The following is a 12119-nucleotide window of genomic DNA, read 5'->3' as shown; positions in this document are numbered from 1 at the left end:
AGTGTGCCCTGTTTCACTGTGATAACTTCAACACTCATTGAATGTGAGCTGTTTGCCAGGCTTACTTTGCTGGCCACAGTTAACTCCAGGATTGACAAAGCCTGGTCTCTTCCTTTAGGGCTCATGGTCCAAAGAAAACAATACTGCCATCTAGGCACTCCAGTCAAATACCACTCTGGGAGCAACTGTCTCACTGAGAGCCATAAAGCCCTAGAAATTTTTAACCAACAGCAACTATCCTTCACATAATACATACTGTAAATTTTGGCCCTGAGAGGTCATAGACCGTGCAGTAGAATACATGGCCACTCCCTGGCATATAAGGTCTTAAGAGTCCTAGACAGAAAGCCTTTGCTGATACCTAGATAAGGTTAGATCTCTGTGTTATATAGTCCCATAGTCCTTCCCCTTCATAGCAGTTATGGCATTTTCAGTTATTTATTTGACATTTGAGGTTAGGAATCGTGGCTCTCCTGGCCAACTCTGTGTCTAGCATAGTTCTAACAGAGTTCCTGGCATACAGAAGATGCTCAATAATATTTGCTGAATGTAATTGGCACTTCCAATTTTCTAAAGAGCTCACATCCATTTACTTTCAGGGATACCTGAATATCTGTTCTACAGAAAAGGCACATAAGGAAATCATTTTGAGTGCATCAGAGAAGGTGCTGCTTTATAAAAACCAGACAGCATGTTTGTAGAAATACAAGACTGATGGCCTGTAATAAAGCCAGGCTCTTTGTTCATTAAGGTATGGATCAGGAAAATCCCCTTCTCGTGATCTGTCAGGTAGAGACTCTAATAGGGTAGCTCTGTGATGTTTTAAAAGGTTGCAGCATTGCCGGTGGCAGCAGGGGTGGCAAGAGCTCTCAGCTCCTAAATTGGACCAGATGAAATACATTTCTGCAGCAGGCCTTCTAGGAAACCCCCACCAGCTGCAGCAAATGGATTCCGTTCCACACCTGCCCATCCAGCACTCAGGGTAGTGAGCCAGGGACCAAAGCTTCATGAATTCTTATCCCCAGAAACTGTCCTTGCAAGAAAAGAGGAAGGAAGGCTTATGATTCAGATCTGGAACAGAGATATCTGATTGACAGTGTTTGGGACATGTGCTCTTACAGCAAAGAGAGACTGGTAAAGCAAATAGTTGGCATTCTGCTCTGCCACAGTGAGAGGTGGACTGTCTCATGAGCTGGGGAACTCCCCGGACAGGTGAAGGCAGATGCAAAAGTTGGTGACCAAAATAAAGACACATGCCCACTATTCTTTCTCTGTACCACACTTTTGGAAAATATTATGTATTATTAAGAGGTTCAGAATAGTATAATTTGGAGCCAAAGCTTGTGTGAGAGTCCCAGAGCCAACAAAAATAAAAAGGAAATAATATGGCCTTTGGACAAAGTTGTATACATCTGATATGAATCAATTCCAGGTACTGTACAAGATCCCTGGGAAACAGTAAGGAACAAAACAGACTTGACGTCTTAGAGCAGACTACTAGGGAGGAAGTCAGACTTGACGAAATAAGGAAATAGAGATGTGACTACAAGTTGAAGGAGACCTATTAAGGAAAAGAATAAAGCACTATGAATAAGTGTATCAATCAGGGGTGTGCAGGAGCCAGACATGAGGGCCGATGATGCACACCTCTTCCCAACTTCTCATTCAGCGATGTCACAGTGGTAGCCTGAAATCAACCATGGTGGGAGTATTTATACCAGGGAAATCAGTAATGCAGCAAATTAGGGCTTTATCTTGCAGAGCTGATTGTTAAAGATTTATCAGTATACCACTGAAAGAAACCCGATGTAGATGGGTAGAAGTTGGGCAGTGTCATGGACTGTCCCTCTAGGGAACTTGGTGTTTGACTTGAAACAATGGAAAACAGGGAAAGCTTCACAGAGGAAGCAATAGTCTGCCTGGATCTGGAGGAACAAATACATTTGGCTGTTAGATGAGTAAACATATCAAACCAGTTTCATAAAATCAGTGACTATAACATCTCACCCTGTTGCTTTTCACATATTATTTAAAATAACGATAGTCAGTTAGACAGACCATCTTAATCATTATGTATATTTGCATGCCAGACTGTAAGTAATTACTCCCAAACATTTCTGGGTTTTTCAGATATAAGGAGCAGAGTCAAGGTTAATGCAGGAAATTCAACTGGTTCAGGATTTCCTCCCAGGGAACTAGGTCCTCTTGGTATGGAGATCTGGTGGAATCTGCTTTGCTTTGCTTGTGGCAGTGAGCAGTTTAGAAATTTCATTTGTCATCAGTAATTATCTGAGTTGAAGAAAAGCAAAATCAAGCAGGTAAACGACTATGATTACTTATTTTTTGTCTCAACCTAGAAAAAAATACAGTTATAAAGATAGATTAACAATTTTGGCCTTTGTTGTAGTCAGATTGGTTGGTGCCTCTTGGAAAAGAGATGGTAGAGCTCACTCAGATGGAGCAGGTATGATTTAAGCTATGAAATATCTGCATGCAGCCTCATGACCAGGTTCCCAAGACTGAGAGGGCCTTCGTGGATGGGCTCGCTGGTTCCATAGTGTGTAGCAAAGTTGAGAGATGTAGTAGGAAAGCATGCAGCTGCTTTGAGTGGATCATCTTTTCATAGCCTTCCCCATTTCCCTTCCAATCAGCACTCCACCTCAACACTCCAGCTCACAGCCAGAAGTGTACAGGAGTCTGTTGGAGATTTTGAAGATGGCACTAAGGACAACCAATGGCAGACTCAACACAGACAATCTCAATCTGAGTTTTCGAAAAGAAGATCGCTCATTCTCTGGCTGCCTTCCTCCACCTAAGGTAACCAAAATTCAATTTCAGATTTGTTCCTCTATAAAGGCTACTTCAGGGCATTGGGTCTATAGTAATAAGGCACAGGACTGATCTGTATTCTGCCTGTGGAATACATTACACAAGTGTTTGTTTTCTTTGCCTGAGAAGTGAAAAACAAGGCAGAAAAGAAATTGTGAAATGTACAGGAATTGTGAAATTGATCCAGGAATTATTTATACTGGGTTGTTTTATGTTAATAACAGAGAATATAACAACACCCAAATAATATTTCATAATGGAAAACAACTATTTTTTCAAAGCCAAATGTTTATTTCTCACACTCTTTCCTGGCTTCCAATGAGAACAGCATGTGGTGTCCCATCCCTGAGGAAAACCAAATTTTAGGGACCAAAGTAATTTACTGCCGGTAGAGGTTACCATGCTCTTTTGGAGCATTAATTAATAGTGCAGATGCGCTTCATGGAAGAGAATCCAGAACCATAAAAATTCATGGAACTGCTGCAGCCAAGTAAATCCCATCATAAGGCTACTTTGGATACAGGTAAAATAATAATTACCACTACTACTGTAACTCTATTAGCAACACCTCATCATCACTACACTTTTACTAAGTGCCAAGCACTGTGCTAAATGCTTTGCTTACATTATCTCATGTAACACTTACAAAGTTAATTCTGTACAAAATGCTACAAAATCTAGGTAGTCCTTACAATACTCATTTAATAAATTTTTTAAACTGAGTCTCACCGGGCGTGGTGGCTCACGCCTGTAATCCCAGCACTTTGGGAGGCTGAGGCGGATGGATCACAAAGTCAGGAGTTCAAGACCAACCTGGCCAATATGGTGAAACCCCGTCTCTACTAAAAATACAAAAAAAAATTAGCCTAGTGTGGTGGAGCATGCCTGTAATCCCAGCCACTCGGGAGGCTAAGGCAGGAGAATTGCTTGAACCCGGGAGGCAGAGGTTGCAGTGAGCCGAGATCACGCCACTGCACTCCAGCCTGGGTGACAGAGCGAGACTCAGTCTCAAAAACAAAAACAACGGAGTCTCGAAGAGGCCAATTGAGTCACCCAAGAGTCACAGCTAACAAGTGGCAGGGCCAGGATTCAAAATCCAGAAGAGTTATGGAAACTGAGAGGCAGAATCGGCACTTCATTAGGTAGAAGATATCTGGATGATTCCATTGAGTTCAATATACGAGTGTTAGAATTCCAGAAGATTAGAAAGAATTGGAAATTATATGCCAAAAACTTCCTGTTAGAAATATTGGAAAATGCCTTTCATCTAGGTATACAGAGGTTAGAATTGAGGGAGTCAGAGAATTTTAAAAATGGTGATGTTTACTAAGGAACAAGGACATGATATGTTGAAAATGAGTTCTTATTCTAGGATAAAAGCATTTTGCTCTTAAACTTCTATATTAAAATCAACTGTGCAAAGGCAAAACTGTGTGTGTGTGTGTGTGTGTATGTGTTTGAATATTATACATGCAAGCATATTTCATGAGAAAGAGAGATAGAGCATTGTAGGAGAGTCCACACAGCACATGTGGCCTTGTTTGTGAGAAGATCTACAGAAATAGACTCTTAGTCTAAAAATTCTTAGCCGCAATTTTTTCTTAGATTAGAAACCACATAACCCAATGATGAAGTTTGAATATTCTCAGATGATACTCATAGAATGAAACATAAACAACTTGAAAATCAAAATATGTTTACTAAAGCTCTTTAAGTCTCAGATTTTCCACTGGCAAACTGGGTCCCAAATATCTACCTCCTGTGTCTATGTGAGGATTAAATAAAATAAATATGTGGAGGCATTTAGCATACTATCTGATTTATAAGGCCCACTATATATGCTTCCTTTCCTTCTTATAAAAAAGAAATCAGTGTTTGGTGAGGGTCTCACTTCAAAACAGCCTAAGAAAAGAGAATCTTCCCACAGTCAAGTGATGGCCACATTGAGGTCTGGTTATCAGGGCAGACCTTGAATCTTGAATGTTCATGTCCCCACAGCCATCCCTGAAAGCTTAACTTTATGGTTCAGATCCAAAGAAATGGGGTACATTTTCCTTGAAGCTGGTCTGCCTTTCATGAGCCATCTGGCATCTCTTAAGACATCTGGAACTCACTCAGAGCATAATACAGTTCTGGGAGGCATGTAAGATAGAATTCTGTTTCCCCAGAACATGAGGCGAATTGAGGCCGAAGGGACATTGGAAACAAGAAGCAGCCACTATGACACCTCTACTCCCTTACTCCTTAGCATGAGACTTCAGAGTGGACAAGGAAAGGTTATGACTGAGTTAAAAGGTTTTTTTTTTTGTTTTTTTTTTTTTTTGTGGGAGGGTGTTGTTTTGGCCAGTAGCTCTGAATTTCCTTTGGGTGCAGGAGAGAGAATCACAGACTATGAAAGCTATGCACTTTCTCTCCAGAAAGATTTTTTTAAAAATTTAAAAGCACATCCACACAGCCACCATTTCAGAGGGTTCACAAATCATCTGTAACTTCCAAGATAAATAAATGCAGTTTTAAAGGATATTCTACGGGTCTTGTCACTAAAATCAATGGAATTTGACCATATACAAAGGTCAGTATAGAAGTATATAAAGTATCTGCCATCTTCATTCTATGGACTCACTCATCCTGTTCCTCTAGCATACCTTCAACGCAATGATGGTTTCTGTCAGGACTGCCAAGGCAATGTGGATACACATTCATTTATTTATTAACTTCCCTGACCATTATCCAAGTCAGGTGTAGATTCAATAGGGTTGTAGAACCTAAGACATTCTGTGCATGCAGGCTCAGTTTAACCCTTTTACATAATCCATATTCTTCAGCATTTGAACTCATCCTCTTTCTGCTTCACAGCACAAACCCCTCCCAAATTGTTCCCAAACCTGCCTCCCAGGAGGAGCTAGCTAGAACATAGGTTGTTTTAATTACTCTTTGCTTCATTTTCATGTAGCTTCCTCATCAGCAGGAGGGAGTCCCCTTACTGACATAGCCTGGGTTTGTGAATGTGAAGTTCATTCTTGTAGCAAGACTCTACCTAGGACATGTGTTTAAGTGGACCAGGACTTTAAGACCTCCTTCTGTAGTTTGTCAGGTTCTATTTTCATATTTAGTGTTTTCTATAACTGTAAGCTCTGCCTTAAAAGTATTAAAAAAATTTTTACTAACTTTGAATCTTTCTCCTCTTCCAATGCAACAGCCACCTTTCTGATCAATATGGTGTATTTAATCCATTCTTGCATTTGACATAATAATTACTCAATGTGTTCTGGTCATTGAGGTAGGCACTGAGGACAACAAACTTTTATGGTTTGGGCTCCTGAGTTCTCCAGGAGCTCAGGGGAAAGGCAATGTTTCAAATACGTGATCACAATTCTGTGTGATAGTGTAATGACGGCAGTGACTTTGAACACAGAGAAGGAACACCAATGTGCCCTCACCTGAAAGCTCTCCAGAGGAGATGATGTAAACACTGAATCTTAGAGGACAGGCAAGTTTGGCAAAGAATGAGGGGACAGGGCGGCTGAGCATGGTGGCTCACGCTTGTAATCCCGGCACGTTGGGAGGCTAAGGTGGGCAGATCACAAGGTCAAGAGATGGAGACCATCCTGGCAACATGGTGAAACCTTTTCTGTACTAAAAATAAAAAAAATTAGCCAGGCATGGTGGCACACGCTACTTGTGGACATGGTAGTCCCACCTACTTGGGAGGCTGAGGCAGGAGAATCGCTTGAACCCAGGAGTTGGAGGTTGCAGTGAGCCGAGATCCTGCCACTGCACTCCAGCCTGGGTGACAGAGGCAAGACTCTATTAAAAAAAAAAAAAAAAAAAAAACCTGGAGACAGGGGAAGAGATGGGAAAGTGTGAAAGTGTTCTCGGTAGAAGTCGCAATGTGAAAGCACTGACATGACAGCATGGCTAATTCAGGAAACTGTAAGTCCTGCTCAAGTCAACTTTAGAATGGAAAGTAGGAGCCAGTTTATGAAGGTTCTTTCCAAGGAGCTTGAATTTCATACTGAAGGTCCAAAGGAACCATTGAAGGATATTAAACAAGTGAATGATATGATCAGATTCAAATGGGAAAAAAAGAGCATTCTAATCGAATTTGGAGAATGGATTAGAAGCAGGCAAAACTGGGGGCAGAGAGACCTTTTAGAAGGCTGTTTCCATCATCCAGGCAAGAAATTATGAGGGTTTAAGCCAAAGCAGTACCAGGAAGGATGTAGACATCAAGGAGGTAGGAAAGCAAGTCTTGATGACTAATTGGATAGGGGCCCCGACTTAGGAGAAATAAAGAATGACTTCCAAGGTTCTGGCGTTGGCAACTTGATGGACAGTGGTGCCATTCTCTGAGATAGGAAACAGAAAAGGAGTAATTGAGAGGAGTAGAGGAAGGAGTGATGAGTTCAGTTTTGAACATGCTGATCTGGCTAGAGAGGTGAAAACTGAATAGTGATTTAAGACTTTTCAATATGGAGTGGAATTCATAGTAGTTAAGATTACCCAAGGATGTAATGGCAAGTGAGAATGGAAGAAGGCTGAGGAGAGCACTCATTGCTAAGGAGTAGTAAACAAAGAGAAGCCAACAAAGGAAATTCAAAACAATCAAAGGAGACATAGGAGTGGTTTAAAAAAAAAAAGCAAAATACAAAGAGAGTTTGGAGAAGGGTGGCATGATCAACCATGTCTCATGCTGCAACGAGATTATCTATAAACAGGATTGAAAGTATACATTAAATTTAAAACCATGGAGATTCCTAGTAATGTGGTAAACATAGTTTAAGCAGAATGAAGAGGTAAAATGCAAATTGAGCTATCTGTGGGAAAAGAGGGAGCTGAGACAGTGTGCACTGCTCTTTCAAGTAGCATTTTGGGGAAAGGAATGTTTATTTCACATGTAATTTTTAATAACAGATATCTTATTTACTTCGGGTTAAAAACATTTCCTTAATAAACAGAAGAAACTACATAGAAACATTTTCTTACCAAAGGTCCTCATTATGAATATTGATGTTTTAAAGGATTTTAATAACAATCGTGACGAACATGGAATTGCTGTGATTTTCTGGTGGATGTTTCTGTTGTGCCTCTATAACTGGCAGCAGTCAGTTCTTAGCAGCTATTCTGTTCCTAGAATCAGTCTGCTTCTAGGAACCCTGATGTACTATTTCTAATATGCTGTTCATTTTAGCCTAAAGCAAAACTCAATGTTGCCAGAAGTAAGTGATCTGTTTTTAGAATAATCTCTTAATATTGATGTTCAAAAATACATCAATATGTTCTAATCATGAAGATAGTTCAGTTCTTATTTATGGAGTAAAATGGCCTAGCGTGACCAGTCTCTGACTCTTGAACTTTATTTTTTTGCCAATCTCCAGTCAAGCATATGCCATTCTTCAGTGAATTCAACTCATGCATTCATGGCCTCTTTCACTCATATATACATTTATTAAATAATTATTGATCTTTTATTTTTCAATACTGTGCTAGCCAATGGTGATAAGAAAATGAATGAAACCCAATTCCAGTCCTGAGTAAGCCACCGCCTTGTAGAAATGCTCAACAAATAACAGCTAATTACTGCCCAACCTGAAAAGGGATATGATAGCAGAATGGATAATGTCAAAATAAATGCTGCTTCTAAAAAGCACCATGCTTTTTCTCACCCATATTTACACATTCTTTTCCTCTGCCTGGAATGCCCCTCAACTCCTTATTCTTCTAGCAAACTCTATTTATTTTTTCATGATTCAAATCAATCTTTTTTTTTTCTCTTTTAAGCTTCCCTGACATTTCTCCTCTATACATAGGAACATGCAAGTTTCAAATCCAGATTGGTTGTCTTTCCTTTCATACAGACAAATGAGGGTGAGCTTTTTGTTGTCATTTTAAAATGTTGGTTTTATGATTATTCAAGTATGGTGAGACCAACAGATCAGGAAATGAGATGATTGCTACTGAAAAGATAGTTTGTTTCTCATGGTTGCTGAGAGGAGAGGGCACCCCACACCCTGCAGGGCCAGGCCACACCTTGCAAGGCCAGAGGAAGCACCAGGTTCTGTCAGGAGGCAGAGAGAATGAGGGGAATGTGAGCATGAGACTTTCTGTGGGTTTTCGGGAAGGAATGGACAGAGCAGAGTAAGCAAGCTTAGGATTGGCTAGCTTGCATAACCAGCAGGCTCTGTACCTGACCCCAGGGTGGTTAGAGCAGGGAAATAGTGGCTCTGTGAGCACATCAATAAAATAGATGGTTGGGGTATGGGCTTTGGATAAGTTGGTTAGGTGATAAAAGGCACACTTCAGGAAGGGCAGTCTCTCCAGGGTCAGCAAAGCCCCACGAAGGCTGAAGTATCAATATAAAAAGATAGGTTTAATACGGCACTACACTGAACTTCCTCTAAAAATAGTAACAGTGACTAAAAATGCAGGTCAAGTATCTCTTGTCTGCAATATTTGGGACCAGAAGTGTTTTGGATTTTGAATGTTTATTGGATTTGGGATAGTTACATATATGTAATGAACTATCTTGGGGACAGAACTTCAAATCTAAACATGAAATTTATTTTTGTTTCATATATCACTTATACACATGGCCTGGAGGTAATTTTATACAATAATTGTAATAATTTTGTGCATGAAACGAGGTTTGTGTTAAATACTAATGTGTAGAATTCTGCACTTGTGGTTTCCTGTCAGCACTCAAAAAGTTTCAGATTTTGGATTTTTGGATTAGGAATGCTCAACTGTAGTTATGTTTGTACTAAATAGCTATTTTTAGTAGCTGCTTTTTTAATATATTTATTTACATAGTTATTATTAGAAATGTCCAATTTAGTGTAAATAGTCCACACACTAAACTGGACATTTGTTTTTTCCTTCCTTCTCCCCTTCCTTCCTTGATACCCTGCTATTTCTCTCTCCCTCCCTCCCTTGTTTTCTCTCTTCTTTCTTCTTCCATTTGTCTATTTTCCATCTTCCCTACTCTCCCCTCTTCTCTCTTCTTTCCTCTCTCCCTCTGCTTCCTCTCTCCTCCCTCTGTCTTTTCTTTATTTCATCAAATATTAATCAAATGCCTACTAAGAGCCAGGCACTATTCTAAATGCTAACTTTATCATGAAATCCTCACAGAATCCTGGGAAGTAGGAAGTACTAGTCTAGTTTAGTAAATGAAGCTGCAGCCATAAAAAGGTTAAGTAACTTCCCAAGATCAGAGAGATCACAGGAAGCAGACCTGTGCTCAAATAAGGTCTGTTTGATTCTATCATTTATATGTTTAACCATTATTCTAAATATACAACAAAAGTTACTACACCCTAAAAGTTTGAAATATTTGAATCTAAATGTCACTTACCCACCAACCTGAGAACTGAACTAGTTTGTAGTAGTTCAGAACAAGATTTAGAACATATTATGAACTTGGGAAACTTCAATGACACCTCATTCATTCATTCAACAAATATTTATCTGAGCATCTGGTTTCTAGACTAAGTTCCATAACTTATTAGCTATGTGACATTAAGGAAATACTTAATTTCTCCAAGTCTTTATTTCCTCATATATAAAATGTAGATGGTACTATTAACCCCGCTAATACAACAAGCTTGTTTTGCAAATCAAAATGGATGAAACAAAAACATTTAGCAATTCACCTATATAATGAAGTATGTATAATACAGAGGTGTTGACTACCCATTCCATGGCTGATAAAAATGTAAGATCAGCATTTCAAACCCCAGTGGCTTCTGAGTAATGAAGTATACCTGTGTGTCAACTGAATAAAAACTTGCTGGTAAGCATTCAGGTATACGTTCTTGTCCTAAATGATATCCTGAAGGATACCTCAATGGTAGAATATACTGCTGGGTATTAATTCTTTGTCAAAATAATATAGCTTCTAATTATGAGAAAAATATTAATCGTATCCTATTGAAACATTTTGTATCCTAGTGAAATCTTTTTTTTTTCAAATTTGTAGGTCAGGGCTATATGTGGGAAGCATGGATTGTATCTGACCCTGAGCCTGCTGGAAACATTGCTTAACTATCAAGATTTGGGTTACCAAAATGAAATAAAGTAAGTCAACTTTTGCTAAGAACTGAATGCTTGTATCCACCACCCCTTCCCCAAATGTTATGGTAAAGCCTTAACTTCAAATATGATGGTTTTTGGAGACTGGCTTGGGAGGTGATTAGGTTTAGATGAAGTCATAAAGGTAAAACCCCCATGATGAAATTATTTTCTTTGTAACAAGAGGAACAGACATGAGAGTTTCCTGTCTCTTCCATGTGAAGATACAAAAGGTAGCTATCTATAAGTCAGGAAGAGGGTCCTCACCAAAAACTTAACCTGCCAGCACCTTGATCTTGGATTTTCTAGACTCCTACCTAGTGAATGACATTTTGTGAGAGCAGCCCGAATTTTTTATTCACTCTGTCTTCTGTTAGGATACCAAACACTAGATCTGTCTTTAGAGTAGGAGTTCTGTGTGAAGCGATCGATTTCATCACTTGATAGAGTTAAGAAGGTTTGCTTTTTTTGTGACCAAAGGGTCTTCTTTGCTGTAGAAAAACAAAGCAGGAAACTTCCACCTACAACTATTACAGACTATCAGGGACTAGATTTACCATTCCACCTTTAACAACTAAAAATATATGACAAAAATATAGGACAAAATATGTGAAGCAGTGATTCTCAGACATCGAATGGCAAGCAGCACAGAACAGTGATTCCTGGGAGAAGAAAAACAAAGCAAGTGAGCCTAGCTCATTGCATAGGAATGGGGAATTCAAGCAGAGCCCAGCATTCTCCCTGAGTTAAAGCGACAGAGTTTCGAGTTCAGATAAGGCCAAAAAGACTAAAATGCACAGTACAGAGGAGTAGAGAAGTGAGAAATCCCCAGGAAGCCCTCTCTGGAGATTTCTAAGAGTTACCCTTAAATCTTCATGTGAGTGCTGGCTATTGTATCCATTTGAGGCAACTACCCAAGGCCAGGGAAAGTAACACCAAAAGAAAGATGTAGAAACATTATTAGATCTCACATAGGATTGGGAATACTTCATGTTTCCACCAGCTAGTGAAGAAAATCTCCTACCACATATGGCATTGAGTAGAAACCTTAAAAAAGTACAGCATTGTAATGATGGTGCCAAATTACCCCAGACAAACTCAACAAATCTTAAAAGTCTAACAAAGCTTGAAAATGATCAAAATGTTTTTGAGCAACTTAATTGTATCTAAGAACAAAGTCACCCAACTTCAAAGGAACAGAAAATTTCGATCAACAATGCAAA

At 39.4% G+C, this 12119-nt stretch overlaps 1 protein-coding gene across 3 annotated transcripts in view; it reads left to right on the top strand.

Moving 5' to 3' along the window:
• Positions 1-12119, top strand: part of CUNH1orf87 (chromosome unknown C1orf87 homolog) — an 82131-nt gene that overhangs the window by 37275 nt on the left and 32737 nt on the right. For all 3 annotated transcript variants that reach the window (XM_033225078.1, XM_033225076.1, XM_033225077.1), the window contains exons 7-8: positions 2652-2817; positions 10805-10902. In XM_033225078.1, the coding sequence (XP_033080969.1) occupies positions 2652-2817; positions 10805-10902 (264 nt within the window). The remainder of the gene's footprint in view (positions 1-2651; positions 2818-10804; positions 10903-12119) is intronic.

The sequence above is a fragment of the Trachypithecus francoisi genome, unplaced genomic scaffold (assembly GCF_009764315.1).
Source record: "Trachypithecus francoisi isolate TF-2019V2 unplaced genomic scaffold, Tfra_2.0 Lachesis_group12, whole genome shotgun sequence".
In the NCBI taxonomy this organism is placed as follows: Eukaryota; Metazoa; Chordata; class Mammalia; order Primates; family Cercopithecidae; genus Trachypithecus; species Trachypithecus francoisi.
This window is presented reverse-complemented; position numbering and strand designations above follow the sequence as displayed.